Source organism: Amblyomma mixtum, chromosome 8 (assembly GCF_055824585.1).
Source record: "Amblyomma mixtum isolate Tamu chromosome 8, ASM5582458v1, whole genome shotgun sequence".
Taxonomy (NCBI): Eukaryota; Metazoa; Arthropoda; class Arachnida; order Ixodida; family Ixodidae; genus Amblyomma; species Amblyomma mixtum.
In genome coordinates this window covers 30,553,248-30,577,991 of record NC_143019.1, presented here as the reverse complement: position 1 = coordinate 30,577,991, position 24,744 = coordinate 30,553,248, and the positions used below count along the sequence as shown (strand labels likewise).

The 24,744-nt window shown below is 44.4% G+C and overlaps 1 protein-coding gene across 1 annotated transcript; it reads right to left on the bottom strand.

Annotated features, from left to right (window-relative positions):
* Positions 1-7,294: 7,294 nt before the first annotated feature.
* On the bottom strand, positions 7,295-22,315 carry LOC149331895 (uncharacterized). Its single transcript, XM_089557436.1, has 18 exons — positions 22,276-22,315; positions 14,191-14,235; positions 13,926-14,030; positions 13,421-13,525; positions 12,986-13,090; positions 12,548-12,652; positions 12,112-12,216; positions 11,674-11,778; positions 11,236-11,340; positions 10,798-10,902; positions 10,360-10,464; positions 9,923-10,027; positions 9,485-9,589; positions 9,047-9,151; positions 8,609-8,713; positions 8,171-8,275; positions 7,731-7,835; positions 7,295-7,395 (listed from the first exon to the last, which is right to left on the bottom strand). The coding sequence occupies exons 1-18, from the start codon at positions 22,313-22,315 to the stop codon at positions 7,295-7,297; spliced, it is 1,761 nt and encodes a 586-aa protein (XP_089413562.1).
* Between the last annotated feature and the right edge of the window lie 2,429 nt (positions 22,316-24,744).

The following is a 24,744-nucleotide window of genomic DNA, read 5'->3' as shown; positions in this document are numbered from 1 at the left end:
AAAACTCCTCTGTGCTCAAAGCTGTGTAGCTTATAGTATTGGGCACGTTTATACGCCTTTAATGGGGCGAGTAAGTAAACCGTAACGAAAAATGTAGCGCTTGAAACGCAGGACAAAACGATGGTTGGATGCATGGTATAATAATTCGATTAAGTTAACCTTAAGATAACCTAAGTGAAGCTAGCAGGGTTTGTAATTTTTGTTATATGCTTTATTAGTGCTTAACATGACATGAAGTTCATGATGCAACGTACACATACCCGCATAAAGAAAGCTTTCGAAGAAAACATTCTTCAGTCCGTATGTGAAGTTGTGTTTCTGGTTAAAATAACTAGCTTTCTTGAGATTTCCGTCACATAGCTGGTTTATTTGGCAAAGGCAGAGTGACCCAATATTTGTGTCTCAAGGGAATAAAAAACTACCGTTCTAGCTATTTTTGAGCGCTTCGCCCTCTCGACGTACGTCCATTTTACACTTATGCATATATGTATGTGTAGGTGTATGCATTCAACAAGCCTAGCTTTCGACCTTGCTATATATTCTCCCTAGTACAACCCTCAAATTTAATTTTCTTTTTATTCAAACTTTTCTTCAGCTCATACTTGGTATAGGTTCTGAAATTATGTTTTCTTTTTATTTTCATTCTCAATTTCATTTCTACGTTGTCATGCGTCTCTTCTCATAAGAAAAAGGACATCTTAAGCACGCACAAACAAGTTCAATGAACGAAACCTCTTTCAAATATTTTCGCTTTTAACACTATGAGTCCTACATTTTTTTCACACCAAGTCTTCATCGCTTCCTGACTTTCACATAAAGCTTGGATTTAGTTATCGAGGTCAAAATCTTGGCAGAGAGCAATGACATCTCATCATATTGTTCGGCGCCGCTAAGAAGAAAATATGTGAACGAGCAGGTGGGATTGTAGGAATGCTAGCGGCAGGGTGCCTAGATGCATGCGCGGAGCTAGCGCCAGGCGCCCTTGCACCGAAGCTCCCTACTGGTAACCCACGTTCAACGACTTTTCTTGTCTCATTGTTGGAGTTCAGCTTCGGAAGAGCAAGATGTATTGTCCTGAGTGAAATTTTCCGCACTGTCTGTGCTGTTCACGACTGCCTGCGTCGTCAGTGAATGCCTAGAGCTCTCACATTTTGTCAATGACTTCTTGATATGTGATTTACCTTGAATTCGTGACAACGGACATTTAGCACCATTCTTGTTTTTAAAAAAATAGAACGGAGCTTGTACCGGTGAGAGTTTCAATTGTTTATTATGAAATGCAGCGTTTAGCGCATGGATCAGTGAAATCATTGGTTAAAGACTGATATTTTTGGGCACAGAAGGGGAAATGTGCTAAACGAAGGACAAATTTAAAAAAGGAAAGCAACGGTGCGCGCAACAGTTTTAGGACAAAAGCACGCCCTCTCGCTTAGAAAAGATGCATTCAGGACAACTTGCGCCATCATATTGCCCAGTCACACAACCACTTTCGCCTTATTCCACTTCGGCCGGTGATTCTCGCATTCATGGGCATCTAGAGTCATCACCAAGGAAAGACTGAATGTGCAGATAAACATGGCAGTTCTTGTGCAAGCCTTGTTCAGCTCACTGAGGATTTTCTTGTCTTTCTTTGTTCGGCTTCGCGCTGCGAGCACCGTCTTTCTCTCTCTCTGTCCTCTCCCATAAGCACCTTCACGGATCACAGCGAACCAGACGACGGAGACTTCATGCACATTTTACGATGGTATCAGGCACAAAATGTGAGAAGAAGAAAGGCAGATGATGCAGCAGATGCTGGTAAAAGCCGATCAAACTGTGAGTTTGTTTTCACGTATAGCAGGAAAGAACGCGTGAAGTGAAAGGAACACCAAGAGGCGAAAAAGTATGTTTGTTCCTTAGAAGACTGACTCGACCCCACCAAAAAGGCCGGCTTGATTTCTGTTCGTTGAAATGTTCTCTACAGCTCGCTGTAAGTAAAAACAAGTGATCACATTTTAGTCGCGAAAACCGGCTAGAAAGGTTTCAAGCATAGACGACCAGCCGCAAAAAAATTGTCGCAATCCCTGTACCACTAATTCGCGAAATATGGACGTTTCTTCCAGCAATAATTTTTTAACAGTTTCCCTAAGTCGGCAAAGGAATTCATATACTGGAGCAATCCTTATTTTGTCTGTCCGTTTCTTGAAAATCTGTCTGGAAGGGAGGTGAACAACTTATTATTGCCTTTGTTGCGTTGACCTGTTCTTCTCAGTAATAAAGATAGTTTAAACTGTCAGCACCACTTAACTGGCGATCATTTGGGTGATATTGTGTTATAGTCATCTTCTGCAGTGGTTTATATAATGGTCCTTATATGTCCTCAAGGAACAAGGACGGACGTACACAGGTAGCCCTTTATAAAATCATCAACATATTGTCTTCATCTAACCGGCCATAAAAGTTGACAATACAGAATGATCCGTTTTATAACGAAAAACAATTAGAGTATGGTGTTGATGCAAAGGATTCTGTAAGCTAAAAATATGAAATATTGTTCAGATAATCAACATTTCAAGGTAACGACAGGCTTTCGGGATAATTTTTGTTAATTACTTCTCGAAGAAATAGAGAATCTCTGCTACAGTCTGGAAATAGCTTATAAAGACCGTGCGGACCCCAAAGACGCGAGTTCGATCCCGTCTGCGGTGGTCGCATTTCGATGGAGGCAAAATGCGAGAGCCCCGTACACTGTGTGAGATCAGTGCATCTTAAAAAGCCCAAAGCGGCCAAATAAGTCCAGAGCCCTGCACTACATCTTAACCTCATAACCTGAGCCGCTAAACCTGAGGAAGTTAAACTTTATAAACGAACTCATGTGCCCCAGAACAGCAGAGCAGACACTGGAACACATGAAATTTTTAAATAATCGTCTGGCAACCACGACTTAAGTAAGCGATGATTTAAACACTCTGTGGCTGGAAAGTCTCTGCACTTAATGTTGCATGCCACAATGCAACGGTTTTCCTTATTTGTGTCCGTGCAAACAGCGACCGGTGCATAGGAGCTAATCCCTCAGTTGCCCACAGAAAACAAGGGTGGAGTGTTTGAGTTACTCGAGCGGTCCACAAAGGACTCTGCCGGCGTCGATAGAGGCGCTCTCGTCGGCAGCGAGGTTAGGCCAACAGGGTTTCTAAAGTCACAGCATGTTCTTGACTGTCTAACGTCAGAAATGGCAGATGCATCGGTAGCATCGTCACTTGGCGCGTGGACGTGCGTGTCATAAATTACACTTTGCGTTGTAGTTATTAGAGGCTGTTAACTCGCCATACAGGGCTACAGCACGAAAGATAAATGCCAAGTATACAATGCATATTTGTGTACTTAGCATGCACACAATCCTGCAGTGGCGTATTCCAGGCCTTGCAAAGAAATGATTAGAACTACTCGCGAATAACCGTCAAGTTGGTCCTCTACAAGACGGAAAAAATTAACGAACACGTATTTTTCTGCATGTATCTTCGATTCTTTTATTACAGAGGATGTTAGGTACTTCATGTCTACCAAGGTTAGTCGCCTCCTGTTTTTCACGCCATCCTTAGGCATGTAAGGCTGGAATGAAAAAAAATGTTCATACATGAGATTCTGTTACAAGGAAAATGGGCATTTTCTAGCGAGGTTCCTATTTATACAAAATGTATTGGCTTCTTCGAGGTACCAAATAATCACACACAGGGCGCTGGTATTGTCTTCTTCCACAGGTGTGTATTTTGCACCCCGTTTATAATACATTTCCCTAAATTATGTCTCTTTTTATATACATGTCTTGGTACGAGCTCGCAAAGAAAATGAACTAAGGTAATCGCTTCAAAATATAAGCAGACAATTTTCGACATTAAGGATGTTTTAGTTTTCCTTTGTCGCTGGTTTTGATCACTGAAACATGGCCTCATCAATGTCAAGGTGATGCCATTCGGTCTCTGCTCCGCATCAGCGAAGTTTCATAGAATAAGGGATGCGGTGCCGAAAGGCCTGAAGTGGCATATTTGTCTAGTATATTTAGGAGACGTCGTTGTGTTTGCCTGGAACATATATAATCGCTTAAAAAGGCTTCGAACAGTACTCAGCATCAGGCGAGAGGAAGCTTGTACACATTGTATCACAGGTGGGTACCCGGCGGCAATGGGGATCGAACCCGCACCTCCCGCATGCAAGATGGGTGCTCAACCAATATGCCACAGCTGCAGTGACCGCCTTCCCACTGCGTCATCGAAATTTATCAGTGACCTTCACGACAATGTTAACGCTATGATATCGCGATATCCTCAGCCTCAGTGCTTTTGCTAAGTGACTTCAATTATCTTGGGATTGACGAAACTTCAACTGCACATTTGTCATCCGGCACGTGCAGCGAATTTCTCGATTTGTGCTCATTCTTGAGCTTTAGCCAGGGTTAGTTGGAGAGACATGGGAGAGGCCTTTGCCCTGCAGTGGGTGTAGTCAGGCTGATGGTGATGATGATGATGAGCTTTAGCCAAATTGTTACTGAACCTAGTCGAGTCAAGCAAACAACCGCTAACATATTAGACCTTGTTTTGCGTACCTGTCCTGAACTAGGCTCACAACTAACCTACTTATCAAAATTAAATGGTCATGTTATATGAAATTTTAGCACCAATGTACAAGTGAAAAAAAAAACAGGGAAGAAGCCGAAACTTTTACGCAACTATATCAGCCGCGATGGCTCAGCTGTTATGGTTCTCGGAGACATGGGTTTGATCCTGGCCGCGGCGGTCGAATTTCGATTTAGGCGAAATTCTAGAGGCCCGTGTACTGTGCGATGTCAGTGCACATTAAAGAACCCCAGGTGGTCGAAATTTCCGGAGCCCTTCACAACGGCGTCCCTCACAACCTTAGTCGCTTTGGGACGTTAAACCTCCATAAACCGTTTTACGCAACTAAAGGCGGGCTGATTTTGAAGAAATTATTATGCACCTGCGCTAATTTTTAATGTCATTCTTAGATGTTTTACAACAACGGTCCGTCGAACTCAACTGGAATTTATTCAACAATAAAGTTGCTGAACTTACAAATCGCTTTGTTCCGACTCCAGTTTTATCGTATAACCCGGATGCACCTTGGTACAACTCTCGTATGAGACGCTTATCCTACGGAAAAAGCGCTTTTACGCAATTGCTAAATCATCTCGTGATCAGGGCTGTTGGGAATTGAACGATAAAGCGAATTACGAATACATTTCCGCTGTAAGGAGAGCTGAAACATGTTTTGCTGGAAACTCACTTCCTGAGACATTAACGCACAGTCCTCAAATAATTTTGGAAGGTTATCCACCCGAAAGAAACTGCACGTATTACATTAACGGAATATTATGATGAACCGGTATCTGACAGTAGGTAGCTGCCCGAGTGTCCGGAATTGTGTGCTTTCAAGTTCTTTTTCTACTAATTCGTTCGTTAAGGTTCCTGCCTTTGGCGGTTACATTTGGCAGTGTATCCAGTGGTGGTTCAATCCTACGGTGTTGCTGAAAATTTTAACCTTAAATTATTTTCGCCTGCTGGTGCCGATAATAGTAATTTTAAAAATAGTAATTTTTAAAAGCAGCAAACTATATTCATCTAAAATATTAGCTAAAATATTCCAGCAGAAATTAGACAACGGTGAATTCCCGTAAGATTAGAAGGTGGAGATGGAGGTCCCAGGGGCAAATACGGATTTAAACACTGCTCAAAAGCCATCGCTACCGACCTTCCACCCGCTCAACGTGGCCAAATACTGACACTTCTACAACGCTTCAGCACGTCTTTTGACCTTTCCCAACCTTCCTGGGAAAAGGTATGACCGGTAGCAGTCCAAGCAGCGGAATGAAGAGAGGTCGATCAAGTGCAGTTGGGGATTTTGACTGACTACTGGAGTGTGCCCATCATGACGCTCTCCGATCGACGACCTCGCAACCTGCGCTCCGAAAAAACGCACTTAAAAAATAAGTAAATCAATAAATAAAAAACTGAAGGACGCTTAAACTACGACTTCAGAAGTAAAACGCGACAGCGTGTTGCAGGCGGTGGTGGCATAAATGAACGCATTTTTCAGTTTTTCAGTTAGAAAAATTAATTGAACCAATACACGCTCGAAATTTTCTCAATTACCATCAGAAACCGTTGCTTGTTCATTCTGAGCATTCTGACACGATTGAACACGCGTTTTGTCATTTTTTCATTCCTTTAAATAATCAATAAACTGCAATGATTTTCTTAACTCGTCATTGCCGATCACACTAACCAATCATCAGTCACTAGACCAATAAATTAACATGGTACGATTTTCTTTACACAGCCCCGGTTATTTCCGACACGATGTCCCGAATACCACTACGCTGAAGACTTTTCGACCGAACCAGCTGTGTACACTCTCGCGTACAAACCAGCAGCTAGTCATCTCGCGTTTTCACGCCCCCTCCGTAGCATTCAAGACAAGTACTACTGGCCACAACTATCTGGTGATGGTACACGCTATGCAAAACATGTCGAGATTGCCTGCCACAAAAGACGCCCCCCCCCCCCCCCCCCACCAATACGCAAGACTCCTGAAATTCATTAAACACCCGACAGCCCTTCCAGCAGATCGGCGTGAACCTGGTTGGAACTTTCCCGAAGTCAGCATCTGGAAACAAGTGGATCACTGTAGCCACCGACTGCCTTACCCGCAACACCTATGCACAGAAGCCCTGCCAAACGAAACAACAGCAGATATCGCCAAATGTTTTATCTATAGCCGAAGATGCCGGCACGCCGATGAATCGCTTTGTTAGTGACGGAAGACGCGACCAGATTTACCTCGGTTCATCGCACCGAGGTGTAGCTGATTGCAATTTATTACAGACTCTTGCGGTTTGTTGTTCGCCGTATCTAGAAATTTCGTTGTCGCCTTTAAATTTAACACAGACGACAGCAGCAGGCATTCTGTTCGGCGACCGCTGACCACGCTGGTTTCTACGCCGCTGGCGAAGCCTTCAGTTCCTTCAGAGCGCTGGTCTGTCCAATAAACAGTTTTTTTTTTCAAAACTGGTTTTTCCTGCTCTCTTCCTCGACGAACTCCTGTCACCAATACGTGACGATATGGCTCAACAGCAGTGCAGGCTTTCCAGTGCTTTTCCGTGCCTATCAATTGCAAATCAGCAACGAAAATCATATTAAAAGAACTTTCTTCCGCAATTTCAAGACCGCGAACGACGAGTTTCGAGGGGATTCAGGAGTTCACATGAATTTCAGCACATAATAGATTTCTCGCACCCACCGCGTCATTCGTAGTCTATGGGAATCGGCTCAAAGTCTCCACCCTGACCGCCCTTGGGCATCTTCGGAACTGCAGTGTGGACGGCATCCGATCGGGCTTCCAGAGCTGCGTGCGGAAAAGCAAGTGGTGAATATTTTCAAGGCTGTCATCAGTATTGGACGTCATTTCAGTCTTAGTCAACTTTTGCTTCTAAAGATTAATTCTTTTTAGAAAACTCTTTCAAACGGGAACTAATTTAAAGTAACTGAAAGTGCATATTGACAGAATAGTTGTGCTCCTATTATTCAGCGGCTTTTTCGTGCCTTGGACTACAAAATGAACAACGAAAATCGCGTCACAAGAATTTTCTTGTGCACTCTCGGTACCGCGAATGGCCAGTTTCGAGGGGATCCAGGAGTTCACACGTAAATTGGAGCACAGAATAGATATCTTTCACTCACCGCGTTCTTCGTAGTCTATGGGAATCGGCTCAAAGTCTCCACCCTGACCGCCCTTGGGCATCTTCGGAACTGCAGTGTGGACGGCATCCGATCGGGCTTCCAGAGCTGCGTGCGGAAAAGCAAGTGGTGAATATTTTCAAGGCTGTCATCAGTATTGGACGTCATTTCAGTCTTAGTCAACTTTTGCTTCTAAAGATTAATTCTTTTTAGAAAACTCTTTCAAACGGGAACTAATTTAAAGTAACTGAAAGTGCATATTGACAGAATAGTTGTGCTCCTATTATTCAGCGGCTTTTTCGTGCCTTGGACTACAAAATGAACAACGAAAATCGCGTCACAAGAATTTTCTTGTGCACTCTCGGTACCGCGAATGGCCAGTTTCGAGGGGATCCAGGAGTTCACACGTAAATTGGAGCACAGAATAGATATCTCGCACTCACCGCGTTCTTCGTAGTCTATGGGAATCGGCTCAAAGTCTCCACCCTGACCGCCCTTGGGCATCTTCGGAACAGCAGTGTGGACGGCACCCGATCGGGCTTCCAGAGCTGCGTGTGGAAAAGCAAGAGATTATTATTTTCAGGGCTGACATCAGTATTGCGTCATTTCAGTGTTAGTCAACTTTTGCTTCTAAACATTACTTGTTTTTAGCAAACTCTTTCAAACGGGAAATAATTCAAAGTAACTGAAAGTGCATATAGACAGAATAGTTGTGCACGTAATATTCAGCGGTTTTTTCGTGCCTTTGACTATAAAATGAACAACGAAAATCGTATCAAAAGAATTTTCTTGTGCACTCTCGGTACCGCGAATGGCCCCTTACGAGGGGATCCAGGAGTTCACACGTATATTGGAGCACAGAATAGATATCTCGCACTCACCGCGTTCTTCGTAGTCTATGGGAATTGGCTCAAAGTCTCCTCCCTGTCCACCCTTGGGCATCTTCGGAACAGCAGTGTGGACGGCACCCGATCGGGCTTCCAGAGCTGCGTGTGGAAAAGCAAGAGATTATTATTTTCAGGGCTGACATCAGTATTGCGTCACTTCAGTGTTAGTCAACTTTTGCTTCTAAACATTACTTGTTTTTAGAAAACTCTTTCAAACGGGATATAATTCAAAGTAACTGAAAGTGCATATAGACAGAATAGTTGTGCACGTAATATTCAGCGGTTTTTTCGTGCCTTTGACTATAAAATGAACAACGAAAATCGTATCAAGAGAATTTTCTTGTGCACTCTCGGTACCGCGAATGGCCCCTTACGAGGGGATCCAGGAGTTCACACGTATATTGGAGCACAGAATAGATATCTCGCACTCACCGCGTTCTTCGTAGTCTATGGGAATTGGCTCAAAGTCTCCTCCCTGTCCGCCCTTGGGCATCTTCGGAACAGCAGTGTGGACGGCACCCGATCGGGCTTCCAGAGCTGCGTGTGGAAAAGCAAGAGATTATTATTTTCAGGGCTGACATCAGTATTGCGTCACTTCAGTGTTAGTCAACTTTTGCTTCTAAACATTACTTGTTTTTAGAAAACTCTTTCAAACGGGAAATAATTCAAAGTAACTGAAAGTGCATATTGACAGAATAGTTGTGCACGTAATATTCAGCGGTTTTTTCGTGCCTTTGACTATAAAATGAACAACGAAAATCGTATCAAAAGAATTTTCTTGTGCACTCTCGGTACCGCGAATGGCCCCTTACGAGGGGATCCAGGAGTTCACACGTAAATTGGAGCACAGAATAGATATCTCGCACTCACCGCGTTCTTCGTAGTCTATGGGAATTGGCTCAAAGTCTCCACCCTGTCCGCCCTTGGCCATCTTCGGAACAGCAGTGTGGACGGCACCCGATCGGGCTTCCAGAGCTGCGTGCGGAAAAGCAAGAGATTATTATTTTCAGGGCTGACATCAGTATTGCGTCACTTCAGTGTTAGTCAACTTTTGCTTCTAAACATTACTTGTTTTTAGAAAACTCTTTCAAACGGGAAATAATTCAAAGTAACTGAAAGTGCATATTGACAGAATAGTTGTGCACGTAATATTCAGCGGTTTTTTCGCGCCTTTGACTATAAAATGAACAACGAAAATCGTATCAAAAGAATTTTCTTGTGCTCTCTCGGTACCGCGAATGGCCCCTTACGAGGAGATCCAGGAGTTCACACGTAAATTGGAGCACAGAATAGATATCTCGCACTCACCGCGTTCTTCGTAGTCTATGGGAATCGGCTCAAAGTCTCCACCCTGACCGCCCTTGGGCATCTTCGGAACAGCAGTGTGGACGGCATCCGATCGGGCTTCCAGAGCTGCGTTTGGAAAAGCAAGAGATTATTATTTTCAGGGCTGACATCAGTATTGCGTCATTTCAGTGTTAGTCAACTTTTGCTTCTAAACATTACTTGTTTATATAAAACTCTTTCAAACGGGAAATAATTCAAAGTAACTGAAAGTGCATATTGACAGAATAGTTGTGCACGTAATATTCAGCGGTTTTTTGTGCCTTTGACTATAAAATGAACAACGAAAATCGTATCAAAAGAATTTTCTTGTGCACTCTCGGTACCGCGAATGGCCCCTTACGAGGGGATACAGGAGTTCACACGTAAATTGGAGCACAGAATAGATATCTCGCACTCACCGCGTTCTTCGTAGTCTATGGGAATCGGCTCAAAATCTCCACCCTGACCGCCCTTAGGCATCTTCGGAACAGCAGTGTGGACGGCACCCGATCGGGCTTCCAGAGCTGCGTGCGGAAATGCAAGAGATGAATATTTTCAGGGCTGACTTCAGTATTGAGTCATTTCAGTGTTAGTCAACTTTTGCTTCTAAACATTACTTGTTTTTAGAAAACTCTTTCAAACGGGAAATAAATTAAAGTAACTGAAAGTGCATATTGACAGAATAGTTGTGCTCGTATTATTCAGCGGTTTTTTCGTGCCTTTGACTACAAAATGAACAAAGAAAATTGCGTCAAAAGAATTTTCTTGTGCACTCTCGGGACCGCGAATGGCCCCTTACGAGGGGATCCAGGAGTTCACGCGTAAATTGGAGCACAGAATAGATATCTCGCACTCACCGCGTTCTTCGTAGTCTATGGGAATCGGCTCAAAATCTCCACCCTGACCGCCCTTGGGCATCTTCGGAACAGCAGTGTGGACGGCACCCGATCGGGCTTCCAGAGCTGCGTGCGGAAATGCAAGAGATGAATATTTTCAGGGCTGACATCAGTATTGAGTCATTTCAGTGTTAGTCAAGTTTTGCTTCTAGACATTACTTCTTTTTAGAAAACTCTTACAAACGGGAACTAATTTAAAGTAACTGAAAGTGCATATTGACAGAATAGTTGTGCTCGTATTATTCAGCGGTTTTTTCGTGCCTTTGACTACAAAATGAACAAAGAAAATTGCGTCAAAAGAATTTTCTTGTGCACTCTCGGGACCCCGAATGGCCCCTTACGAGGGGATCCAGGAGTTCACGCGTAAATTGGAGCACAGAATAGATATCTCGCACTCACCGCGTTCTTCGTAGTCTATGGGAATCGGCTCAAAATCTCCACCCTGACCGCCCTTGGGCATCTTCGGAACAGCAGTGTGGACGGCACCCGATCGGGCTTCCAGAGCTGCGTGCGGAAATGCAAGAGATGAATATTTTCAGGGCTGACATCAGTATTGAGTCATTTCAGTGTTAGTCAAGTTTTGCTTCTAAACATTACTTCTTTTTAGAAAACTCTTTCAAACGGGAACTAAATTAAAGTAACTGAAAGTGCATATTGACAGAATAGTTGTGCTCGTATTATTCAGCGGTTTTTTCGTGCCTTTGACTACAAAATGAACAAAGAAAATTGCGTCAAAAGAATTTTCTTGTGCACTCTCGGGACCGCGAATGGCCCCTTACGAGGGGATCCAGGAGTTCACGCGTAAATTGGAGCACAGAATAGATATCTCGCACTCACCGCGTTCTTCGTAGTCTATGGGAATCGGCTCAAAATCTCCACCCTGACCGCCCTTGGGCATCTTCGGAACAGCAGTGTGGACGGCACCCGATCGGGCTTCCAGAGCTGCGTGCGGAAATGCAAGAGATGAATATTTTCAGGGCTGACATCAGTATTGAGTCATTTCAGCGTTAGTCAAGTTTTGCTTCTAAACATTACTTCTTTTTAGAAAACTCTTTCAAACGGGAACTAATTTAAAGTAACTGAAAGTGCATATTGACAGAATAGTTGTGCTCGTATTATTCAGCGGTTTTTTCGTGCCTTTGACTACAAAATGAACAAAGAAAATTGCGTCAAAAGAATTTTCTTGTGCACTCTCGGGACCGCGAATGGCCCCTTACGAGGGGATCCAGGAGTTCACATGTAAATTGGAGCATAGAATAGATATCTTTCACTCACCGCGTTCTTCGTAGTCTATGGGAATCGGCTCAAAATCTCCACCCTGACCGCCCTTGGGCATCTTCGGAACAGCAGTGTGGACGGCACCCGATCGGGCTTCCAGAGCTGCGTGCGGAAATGCAAGAGATGAATATTTTCAGGGCTAACCAGTATTGAGTCATTCCAGCGTAAGTCAAGTTTTGCTTCTAAACATTACTTCTTTTTAGAAAACTTTTTCAAACGGGAACTAATTTAAAGTAACTGAAAGTGCATATTGACAGAATAGTTGTGCTCGTATTATTCAGCGGTTTTTTCGTGCCTTTGACTACAAAATGAACAAAGAAAATTGCGTCAAAAGAATTTTCTTGTGCACTCTCGGGACCGCGAATGGCCCCTTACGAGGGGATCCAGGAGTTCACGCGTAAATTGGAGCACAGAATAGATATCTCGCACTCACCGCGTTCTTCGTAGTCTATGGGAATCGGCTCAAAATCTCCACCCTGACCGCCCTTGGGCATCTTCGGAACAGCAGTGTGGACGGCACCCGATCGGGCTTCCAGAGCTGCGTGCGGAAATGCAAGAGATGAATATTTTCAGGGCTGACATCAGTATTGAGTCATTTCAGCGTTAGTCAAGTTTTGCTTCTAAACATTACTTCTTTTTAGAAAACTCTTTCAAACGGGAACTAATTTAAAGTAACTGAAAGTGCATATTGACAGAATAGTTGTGCTCGTATTATTCAGCGGTTTTTTCGTGCCTTTGACTACAAAATGAACAAAGAAAATTGCGTCAAAAGAATTTTCTTGTGCACTCTCGGGACCGCGAATGGCCCCTTACGAGGGGATCCAGGAGTTCACATGTAAATTGGAGCATAGAATAGATATCTTTCACTCACCGCGTTCTTCGTAGTCTATGGGAATCGGCTCAAAATCTCCACCCTGACCGCCCTTGGGCATCTTCGGAACAGCAGTGTGGACGGCACCCGATCGGGCTTCCAGAGCTGCGTGCGGAAATGCAAGAGATGAATATTTTCAGGGCTAACCAGTATTGAGTCATTCCAGCGTAAGTCAAGTTTTGCTTCTAAACATTACTTCTTTTTAGAAAACTTTTTCAAACGGGAACTAATTTAAAGTAACTGAACGTGCATATTGACAGAATAGTTGTGCTCGTATTATTCAGCGGTTTTTTCGTGCCTTTGAATTGTAAATCAGCAGTGAAAATCGTAGCAAAAAATTTCCTTACTCCCTCTCGGGACCGCGAATGGCCACTTTCGAGGGGATCCAGGAGTTTACACGTGAATTGGAGCACAGGACATATATCTCGCACTCACCGCGTTCTTCGTAGTCTATGGGAATCGGCTCAAAATCTCCACCCTGACCGCCCTTGGGCATCTTCGGAACAGCAGTGTGGACGGCACCCGATCGGGCTTCCAGAGCTGCATGCGAAATAGCAAGGGATGAATATTTTCAGGGTTGAAACAGTATTGAAATTCACTTCAGTCAAAGTGAACTTTTGTCGCTAAACATTACTTCTTTTTACATGAACACGACTTCTCTGTGGCGTCAGGATTTGTCTTTAAATGACAAAAATGCCCCCAATATCCAGACAACGCACTCAAACGGGCACCTTTTTAAAGTAACTGAAAGTGCATATTGAGAGAATGATTGTGCTCGTATTATTCCGAGCTTTTTCCGTGCCTTTGAATTGCAAATCAGCAGTGAAAATCGTAGAAAAAGAATTTCCTTGCTCCCTCTCGGGACCACGAATGGTCACTTTCGAAAGGACCCAGGAGTTCACACGTGAATTGGAGCACAGGATAGATATCTCGCACTCACCGCGTTCTTCGTAGTCTATGGGAATCGGCTCAAAGTCTCCACCCTGACCGCCCTTGGGCATCTTCGGAACAGCAGTGTGGACGGCACCCGATCGGGCTTCCAGAGCTGCATGCGAAATAGCAAGGGATGAATATTTTCAGGGCTGACATCAGTATTGAAATTCATATCGGTCATTTTCAACTTTTGTTAATAAACATTACTTCTTTTTACACAAACACATCTTCTTTGTCCTATTTTGAATCAGATATTTGTCTCTAGCACGTACCATCGTGTGGGTGGCCCCGCGGCTTGGCCAGGACGGCAGGCCCAGCTGCAGAAAGCGACGTAAGGAATGTTAGAAAATGACGCTACCACTATCTAAGAGGGGCGCACTTGGGACTGAGAGACAAAAACCATTGTGTGGCATTCAAGGAAGAACCAAAGTCAGCACTTTTTCAAAACAGTTTCCTTTGCACCTATACACACGAAAAGTACACAGACCAGCGAGGATTGCCAAACAAGCGCCGTCAAAACGCATAGAAATGTCATGTCGATGTTATTGCATTTGGCTGTCCAGTGAACGTCTGGGAATCGCTCCTGGATAGTTTACCAATTTTAAAAGCATAGGTTGCCCGCGAGTACATATGTTTTCTGAAAACTAAATATGCAGGCATACTCAAAGTCGGTAGCTGGTGCCCCTAGTCCCCTCTCAAGAAGGTACTTAGCCGGCTCTGAAAGATTGGGTTTTAAATTAAAGTTTTTGGTTGGAGATGTGTCAGAGCTTATCATATATCTTCTTGCGCTCAGCGCAGGAAGATGTTTGCTCTTAAGCTGATGACATCACGGCAATATTTATTCTTGTCTAGGTCCAGATTTGTAGAATACTTCACCTACACTATGTTAAATGCTTAGAATTGGCCGACTGCACGCGTTGGCAATACTGCACCTTCTCTTTTTATGACTTTCATGGCTTCAGGGCTTTTATACATTTTTGTGTAAAATATTCTATATAAACGACTTCAAGAAACAAGGCATGTCCTGTTTTTTTTTCACAATCAACTGACCGCGACCACCGAGACAGTTTTGTTTTCTTGGCAATATTCCTCAGTAGGGCTGCGAAGCTTAAAGTTGCTGGCTACACATACATGATTACATAATTTGGTACTGTTCCAAAGCATTTCCCCTCAAAATATTATTACAAAACACCTAGAAAATGCGTCCCCATGTGATGATTTTCGTTTACTGCATTCTCAGGCTTCCCTCTAATGAAGGGACAGATTGTGCGTGACACTTCCTACGCACACAGTAACCAGGCCAATTTTTCGCCAACCATTGCTTCTGTCCGCGTGAGACTCAGTGCTCATCAATGCATACACTTTCTCTTCTATATCATTTTCTTTAACAGGGTATGAACTGAACCTCGTCGTGGGGAGATCCTAGTTAAATTTTGCGTTCCCGCAAATATAGTGGCAACAGGACGAGTAAAATTAGCACAATGCTTAAAACAACGCAGAATTTACAAGTTATTGACCGGCAGCTGATGCTCTCGTTCTTAAGATACAGCGTTCTGTGGAGGTACAGAGCGTTTCAGTTGATTTCGCACCATTATTATCTTTTTGACGGCCACCTGAAGAGTGGGTGGGAAAAAAATTAATCACTGCCTGGACACTGCCACGATATAGACCACTATTTTAATTAACCCAAGTGAGGCTGTTTCTTTCCTTAAGCAGTTATCGAATCTCAAAATTCAATTAGAGCTGAGCGGAAAACTATAATTCATAAAACTTGTAAGCGCAGGAGGTCTACATACAGTTCTCTTTAAAAAAAATGAGTCTGAAGGCAAATTTTAAAATGACATGAAAGCCGTGTGATTGGAAAAACTGTTTCGGTGGCGCAGCGCACATACTGCAGGACTGTCTGCGATTCGCACGGCACTAACACGCTCAATTTGCCCAACACACTGTCACCAGCCAATAAAAAGGAATTGTGTAGGAATGTTCAAATAATCTAGCAGAAGTGTGCGTTTATCACGAAAAGGAAAACCATTAATTCGCATCTTAATCACTTCTTCGCACATATAATGAGACGCATTTGTGAAATGAAACGCGCCAATACATGTTGATTACGAAGTTGAAAGCACCAGCAGGCTCATACAGAATCCTGCAGTGCTTACCTTCTATTTTTGGGGCTATACTGCGCCGTGGCGGTATCTCAGAAAGAGGATCAGCTGGTGCTTTTTTTGTAGGGAGCCATAAACAGTAAAAATGCTTTGTAGTCAAGTTAATATTGATTTTAAATTTCAACAACCACACTTCACCTCCACAAGGTGGAAGGTGCTGCATGGCCTGGCAAGACTTGTGATTAGCCGTGACAAGCTATACTTTGCTTTCTTGTGGCAAACCATAAGGGACGCTGAATTTCGCAAAACACAATGTTCATCAAGTAGGTTAAAGATAGTGAAGACGGAAAGTTTGCTGCAGACTACATGTTAGTCCGGCTTGATGATGGCTTCGCATACGCCTAGGAAATATATGTAGCTTGATTACTTTGCCACTGAACGTGATCTAGGTGGATTATGTCGGGTTTTCGAGCTGATTGCAATAAAAACTTGATCATCAAGCACTTGCATGTGTTTGCACGAAGAAAGGAAAGAGTTTTTTTATCTTTAGGCATTTATTCATCATCGTACAGAAGTAAAGCAGTAAAAACATTATTCTGCGGTTTCTACAGCAAACGTATTCCATTTGAAGAGAACACACTGCCACTTGTGAGTTCGGCAATCGGTGTACAGAAGGCTGTTTTAAACCAAATGCGATGCTACCCGCTCTTCTCAACCCCGAGTAAACGTTTCGAACAAAGTTATACACAGTTTACGCACTGTGGAGAAGTTTAAGCGGCTGCAGCTTCTCTCTTAGGTGAAAAGCACCCGAATCTCTGGTGTAGTAAACATCATATACTAAACGCCTTATTGTGGAAGCAGTCGACTTGTCTTGCTGGGTGTAAAACGTTTTCTTGAATTCCGCCTATGAATCAGTTCCCATGATGTTACTGTATGACGACGCTTTGAAGCCCGTGGTCAGCAGTTCATGGCATTATTAGCGGAAAACACGTTCTTTCGGGGGCTAAACCAGGGACGACGTGGGCGAGTGGCTTTGTTGCTATCAACAGGTGAGCCGCTGCAATAATTAGGACTTCTCCACTCGGCTTGCCGACGTGTTCTCTCTTACCGACACTTCACTAACGTGGTATGACAACCACGAGAATATTTTAGACCCAGGACTGCTTTGTACAAGAGCTGAAGAAGTGTTTCGGCGACTCTGCCACAGCTGTGACAACTGTGACACTTCTCCGTGTTTGACTTTTCCCTACCAGGCTGCCCACATTCCATTCCCTTGTCTCAGACTCCTCCCAGGGTTGACACTGGAGCCCCACATCTGATCCGACAAAATCCTTACCGTGTGTCACCGTTAGAATTCAAAGTGAACAGTTAAAACTGAAGGTGATGTTAACCAAAAGGTAGTCATCGATTACTTGGGCCACTACAGTGATCGTTGTCCGGAAGGAAATCTAGTAGTGTTCTGACGCTAATTACCGTCGTCTGAATGTCATCTATATAAAGGACGTACGCCACCTTCTCGCTACCGACAATGCAATGGACTGCCTTTTTTCGTCCTTCTACTTTTCTTCTGCTGATATCCGATCGGGGTATTGGCTATGAGGCATGCACGCCGCGGAGAAGAGGGAAGTGCATTTATTACACCTGACGGCCTTTAAGAAATCATTGTGTTACCAAACTGCCTTTGCAATGCGCCTGTTACCTTGGCGAGATTAATGAATAATATTCTGCGCGGTTTGAAATGGAAGATCTGCATGTGATACCTCGACAATTTTGTCATTTTCAGAAAGACGCCATGGGGCCACAACGACCGTTTAGCTCTCGTCCGCGACTGCATGCATAAAGCTGGCCTTGTGCTCATCTCTAAAAACTGCTGCTTTGGAGCTCATCAAGAGTTCTTACTAGCACATCTCGTTGAAAAACGCTATGTCAGATCTTACCTCCAGAGAACTGCAGCTGTCGAGAGGTTAAAGGTGCACCAGTCTGCCGAAAAGCTGCTCAGTTTCCTGGGCCTATGCTCATACTTCCGACGCGTCATCCATTGCTTTGCGGCCATCCCGTACTCCCTGACAGGTTTTCTTCTCAAATATGTGGCTTTTGAGTGAATCCCTGAGCGCTGCTCCACCCCTAGCCAACTGAAATTCGTTCACCAGTCGCACGCCGTCCTTCTACACTTTGATTCATCCGGCTTCACATAACTTCACCCCGACTCATAGGTGTTGGAATCGGAGCTGCTCTCGTCCAATGCTGTGTAAACACAGTGTGGTGTTGCGTTCGCTAGAATCTCCCTTACTAAACCAGAGCGTTATTATGCCATCACAGAGCAAGAATGAGCCGCAGTCGTCTTCGCAAAGTAGCACTTCTGTTGCAACCGCTACAGACATCCGGTCCCAGTCGTCACCGGCCACCTTGCCCTCTGCTAGCTCGTCAACGTTTGTGGCCCGCGCGGGCGCCTTCCACAGTGGGCTCTCCGGCTACGAGAGTATGACTACATCGTCGCCTACAAGAGCGGTCGACGGCAAGCGCACGCCGACTACCTTTCACATTTGCCCGTTTTTTAGAAGGAGCGTGCCATCGATAATTTCGACTATTTCGTGCCGTCAGTCCCAGCACCTTTTCTTGATATCACTACGTTTCGAGAGGACTAACAGAAAGATCAAACCATAAGATGTCTCCTTGTAGCTGCTAAAGATCCCTCGGGTACTAACTAATAATATCCGTGACAGGCTGTTCTCGAAGAAAAACTACTCTTCAGCGGACCAACTCTTCCACTTGGTTGTTTTAAAAAGCATATACACCCCCGTCTTGCAGGAGATGCACGATAACGCAACACCTGCACATCTGGGGTCGGCGCCAACGCTCCACCGCACAAGGCACCCTTCTAACGGCTGAAATTGAGGGCCACGATAGAGAGGTATGTCGCTAGCTGTACTCATTTTTACCGATATAACACCCTACAAGCGTTGCATCTGGAAACCTTAACCCTTTAACACTTCCCAGAGCACCGTTCGAGCAAGTGGACATCGATCGCCTGAGCCTTTTTCCGAAATCTTGTAATGGTCAAATGTTTAGGGGAATCCCCCAAGGTGGAGTAGATTTGTAATAAGGGAGTAATTACTCATTGGCATCCACCCGAGCGCAGCCATACGGCTACACAGGAAAGCTATACAGCTTTCTCAGAAACTTCGTAGTTAAAGAAAAATTCGTCCTGGTCCGGGGTTCGAACCCAGGACCACCGCTACACCGGAGCAGTCGACCAACACTGTTCCCACTTCGAGTTATTGATCAATTCGATCTCGCCCTACCATAAGCTTGCCGTCCTGGTTAGCTCAATTGGTAGAGCGACTGCTCCGGTGTAGCGGTGGTCCTGGGTTCGAACCCCGGACCAGGACGAATTTTTCTTTAACTACGAAGTTTCTGAGAAAGCTGTATAGCTTTCCTTTGTAGCAGTATGGCTGCGCTCGGGTGGATGCCAATGAGTAATTACTCCCTTATTACAAATCTACTCCACTTTGGGGGATTCCCCTAAACATTTGACCAACACTGTTCCCACTTCGAGTTATTGATCAATTCGATCTCGCCCTACCATAAGCTTGCCGTCCTGGTTAGCTCAATTGGTAGAGCGACTGCTCCGGTGTAGCGGTGGTCCTGGGTTCGAACCCCGGACCAGGACGAATTTTTCTTTAACTACGAAGTTTCTGAGAAAGCTGTATAGCTTTCCTTTGTAGCCGTATGGCTGCGCTCGGGTGGATGCCAATGAGTAATTACTCCCTTATTACAAATCTACTCCACCTTGGGGGATTCCCCTAAACATTTGACCAACACTGTTCCCACTTCGAGTTATTGATCAATTCGATCTCGCCCTACCATAAGCTTGCCGTCCTGGTTAGCTCAATTGGTAGAGCGACTGCTCCGGTGTAGCGGTGGTCCTGGGTTCGAACCCCGGACCAGGACGAATTTTTCTTTAACTACGAAGTTTCTGAGAAAGCTGTATAGCTTTCCTTTGTAGCCGTATGGCGGCGCTCGGGTGGATGCCAATGAGTAATTACTCCCTTATTACAAATCTACTCCACCTTGGGGGATTCCCCTAAACATTTGACCAACACTGTTCCCACTTCGAGTTATTGATCAATTCGATCTCGCCCTACCATAAGCTTGCCGTCCTGGTTAGCTCAATTGGTAGAGCGACTGCTCCGGTGTAGCGGTGGTCCTGGGTTCGAACCCCGGACCAGGACGAATTTTTCTTTAACTACGAAGTTTCTGAGAAAGCTGTATAGCTTTCCTTTGTAGCCGTATGGCTGCGCTCGGGTGGATGCCAATGAGTAATTACTCCCTTATTACAAATCTACTCCACCTTGGGGGATTCCCCTAAACATTTGATCAACACTGTTCCCACTTCGAGTTATTGATCAATTCGATCTCGCCCTACCATAAGCTTGCCGTCCTGGTTAGCTCAATTGGTAGAGCGACTGCTCCGGTGTAGCGGTGGTCCTGGGTTCGAACCCCGGACCAGGACGAATTTTTCTTTAACTACGAAGTTTCTGAGAAAGCTGTATAGCTTTCCTTTGTAGCCGTATGGCTGCGCTCGGGTGGATGCCAATGAGTAATTACTCCCTTATTACAAATCTACTCCACCTTGGGGGATTCCCCTAAACATTTGACCAACACTGTTCCCACTTCGAGTTATTGATCAATTGGATCTCGCCCTACCATAAGCTTGCCGTCCTGGTTAGCTCAATTGGTAGAGCGACTGCTGCGGTGTAGCGGTGGTCCTGGGTTCGAACCCCGGACCAGGACGAATTTTTCTTTAACTACGAAGTTTCTGAGAAAGCTGTATAGCTTTCCTTTGTAGCCGTATGGCTGCGCTCGGGTGGATGCCAATGAGTAATTACTCCCTTATTAGAAATCTTGTAATGGGAACCGCAAGATCTTGGTTTCGTTGACTATCTTATTCGGCATTGTGAAACGGCAGTCCTGCCCTCATCTACTGCGTATAATGAGTCCTCTTTTCATGCTCCCATTTTTGTCATCGAACTTCTATTATTAAAAGGATCCACAGTTCCATGCCGACATCGTGGAGCCAATTGTGCGTTTGTGCGTTTCAGATTTTCGCCTTTCATTGCTTCACCATCCCACAAACAAACAGTCTAACTGAGCGCATGAACAAAACTAGCAACAACATGCTGTCACTATAAGTTTATTCCTAGCACAAGAAGATGGACAGCGTCCTACCGTACATCTCTTCACTTTCAATACCTCGCGCCATGAGGCCACTCACTGTTTTTAGCCTATTCTTCTCGCCCTCCACGCTAGACCCTAGACACTAAAAAAATTGGGTACTCATAGCGCTAAAAGCACCACCGCGGTGGCTCAGTGGCTATGGTGCTCGGCTGCTGGCCCGAAAGACGCGGATTCGATCCCGGCCGCGGGGGCTGAATTTCGATGAAGGCGAAATTCTGGAGGCCCGTGTACTGTGCGATGTCTGTGCACGTTAAAGAACCCCAGGTGGTCGAAATTTCCTGAGCACTTCACTACGGCGTCCCTCATAGCCCGAGTTGCTTCGGGACGTTAAACCCCAATAAGCGAACCAAACCATTATACTGCATTTCCCTGCGGACTGTCATAAAGAACGCTCGACAGGCGATACTCTGTTTTCCCAAGAAGCCCGTCGCCTTTCTAGCCTTCGTTTTTTCGCCTCCCAATGTTGGTCCCAGAAGCTGCTGTGCCACTACGACGGGACTGAGCCTGCAGCACTGAGCCTGTGAACTTTGTAAAATAAGGCGCTTGATGAATAAATGAATACGGTGCATCACTGCAGTGGAATACGCAGGCGTTTCTGCCTGTAAAACATTTATCCGCCCTCTAAGGCGGCGAGGACGTTAGCGAATTCACATGTATCAGAATTAAGCACCAATTTTAGGCAGTGTAAACATTTTTATTATTAATACTTAGAGCTCACGCTCTGTAGTACTAAATTCGCCCCCACGAAAATATATTGAATAATTCTCCTATTTTTCTGTACACTTTTCTGCACTTTTTAGGGAAATTTGTTAAGTTTTTAAGTCATGCATACTTGGCAAATAGTTTATTACACATCTGATCATTGTCTCAGCAGTTTCGGTTTTTCCAATAGAGATTAGCTGTCCAAGTTTTTTCTGAAAAAACCTGATTTTGTGGGAAAAAACGATTCAGAATTTTTAATGAACACAGCAGAGAGCTCTAAATTATGAAAAAAACGGCAAAATCTATACTTACTGAGGGCAACTGCCAGAAGCACAATAATATTTTTCACCATCTTGTCCCCCGTGCTGTCAGCCTGTGCACTGCAGCGTCTCCACCACGACTACAGCCGTATGGAGCGCTTCACACGTTTTATTCTCCCTTTTGGCGGATGGAGGCGAAAACAAAACAAAAAAGTCGAGCCACCAATTTAGAGTGGCACAAACTATATTTCAGGTTACTTCTTTTTTTTAAAGAAAGAAAAAAGGTAAATATTTAAAAGACAGGTCGCGTTATTCCCATTTAGAATGTCACCCAGCACGAAGGACAATTCTTTGCTATGTGATAGAATTCCTTTACATAGCTCTAAAACTTTACTAAGTGAGTTCAGTGACCTAGAACACTCGGAGATTCCTGAGGTTACCGAGTCGGAGACCATGTTAAGAAAGAAAGCAGTCTCTAACGAAACCTTTTCTCTTCCGTCCTCTCTGGGAAGCTGCTCCGAAGAAGCACGAAGCTCTGGAGCACCTGTACAGCCAAAGAATGTCACCTTTATAGAAATTGAAGGCCAGCTGAGGACAGAGCATTCAGTAAGGTTCGTTCAGCGGCTTGAATTCCAAACGTCACTTAGTATGGATATAATATTGACTGCTTCGAAGACATCTTTTTGCTGGGATAAATGCAACATGCAGACGTAAAAAAACAGTAGCAAATATATTGGCTTAAAGGCCTGAAAACGGAAAAGTAGTTGACAAATCTGTAATTTATAAAGGCATGCATTATGAGGGTGACCACAGCAAGTAGAATTGTGTCCGCTATCAAAGACAAACACACCTCACCATACAAATATTTTTGTCTAGAAATAATGGTGTGATGCCCATTTACAGACTAATAATCTATCAGTGATAGCCATATCAGCTCTAACCTTTGCATTCTTCTGTCCTTTTCTTTTTTATGTGTGGTATATGCGGTTACAACGCTGTCTGGGTAGAAGCAATTCCTTTCTAAGCCCAGTGGCTCAATTTTAGGAGGGATCACTTGCACGCGAAATGAAGCCACAGTTATTACCAACGAAGCTTTCATTGAATTTTTTTCTATTTCGAGAGTGAGGCTGCACATTTTTTTGACCGCGGCATTTTTTCCTTCATAACGCAACGTAAGGAACGTGATTCAAAAAGGCATTTTTCCACACTGTCAGGGGATTAAGACGTTTGCGCGGATATGGTGGGCGCAACTGGCAGACAGTGTTAATTGAAGAGACATGGGAAAGACCTTTGCCCTGCAGTTTTCGTAGTCAGGCTGATGATGTTGATGATGCGATAATGATGGTGGTATCCGAAACAAGCACGTTATTTTAACACTGCGCGAAATTCTTAGCTTTTAGGTTTTTTTTCTGCAAGAAACGTACATTGAAAAAAAATATGTACACCTATCGGGGATTTCAATTTTGACACCACACTGTCACTCAATCGGAGAAGTGATGCCCTGACCTAGTGGGCACGGCGTTCTGACCAAGAGCTGGTTGCCTAACAGGGAGAACTATTGCTTACTTTGTCAGGGGCAGGATTCAATTCGATATCGCCACAAAGCAAAAAAATGCACACGCATTATATACAAGAACCGGTTTACAAGCACTTCCGTTGGTACGGCAGAATCAAAAGACAGATAACTCTTTAGAGTAGAATTTTAGCCACAAACTCGCAAAATGCAGCAGGACAGCTTTTTACGGAACATGGTCTTGGTCGATGCGCAACGCCCACTAAGTGGAGCTCTCTCGGGATGTCCTTTAAAGCGTATCTGTTGAGGTCACGTGGTGGTTGAAAGGTGGCGATCCCAACGTGAAGTTTCCGTGAAGATGAGCTCCCACCGTCAGTGCAACAGCTGCCAAAGGCACATGTAGACAGCAGACGCATCGAAGGTGTTTGACGATGCTGGGAGACTGAGCAATGCAACCTGCAGAAGGCAGAAGAAAATTTTTCTTCTGCCTTCTGCAGGCTGCATAGCTCAGTCACCACGTGACCTCCACAAAAAGACACCTCGAAGGAGTTCGACTTATTGGGCGTTGCGCATCGACCAAGAGGATGTTCCATAAAAAGCTGTCCTGCTGCCTTTTGCAAATGTTGGGTAAAATTCTACTCTAAAGAGTCAATATCTGTCTTTTGGTTCTGCCTTACCCCCGGAAGTGCTTGGAAATCGCCAGTTATATATAATGCCTGTGCGAATTGTTGCTTTGTGGCGATATTGAATTGAATCCTGCCCCTGACAAAGTAAGCAATAGTTAGCTGATGTAGGAGCTCGTCGGTGGTCAGAAGGAATCAACCTAAGAAATAGCTTAACTTAAGGAGCAGCAGGGTAGTGTTTAAACAAATAAATTCTTTCTGCGCTCGATTTTCGTAATTATAAAACCATGCTGCGCCAATAGACACCCTTGAACAGAGAGTTCTCTATAGAATAAGATTGGCGTCTTTGAAGAGAGAAGTAATTGATCAAATCTGCTTGTTTTCG

Bases quoted from the DNA above. Each gene is read 5' to 3' on its own strand.
- LOC149331895 (XM_089557436.1), bottom strand. From the start codon at position 22,315: ATGGTGAAAAATATTATTGTGCTTCTGGCAGTTGCCCTCA. The intron at 12,653-12,985 runs GTGAGTGAAAGA...TTCCGCACGCAG, and splicing joins CATAGACTACGAAGAACGCG to CTCTGGAAGCCCGATCGGGT. The intron at 9,152-9,484 runs GTGAGTGCGAGA...TTCCACACGCAG, and splicing joins CATAGACTACGAAGAACGCG to CTCTGGAAGCCCGATCGGGT.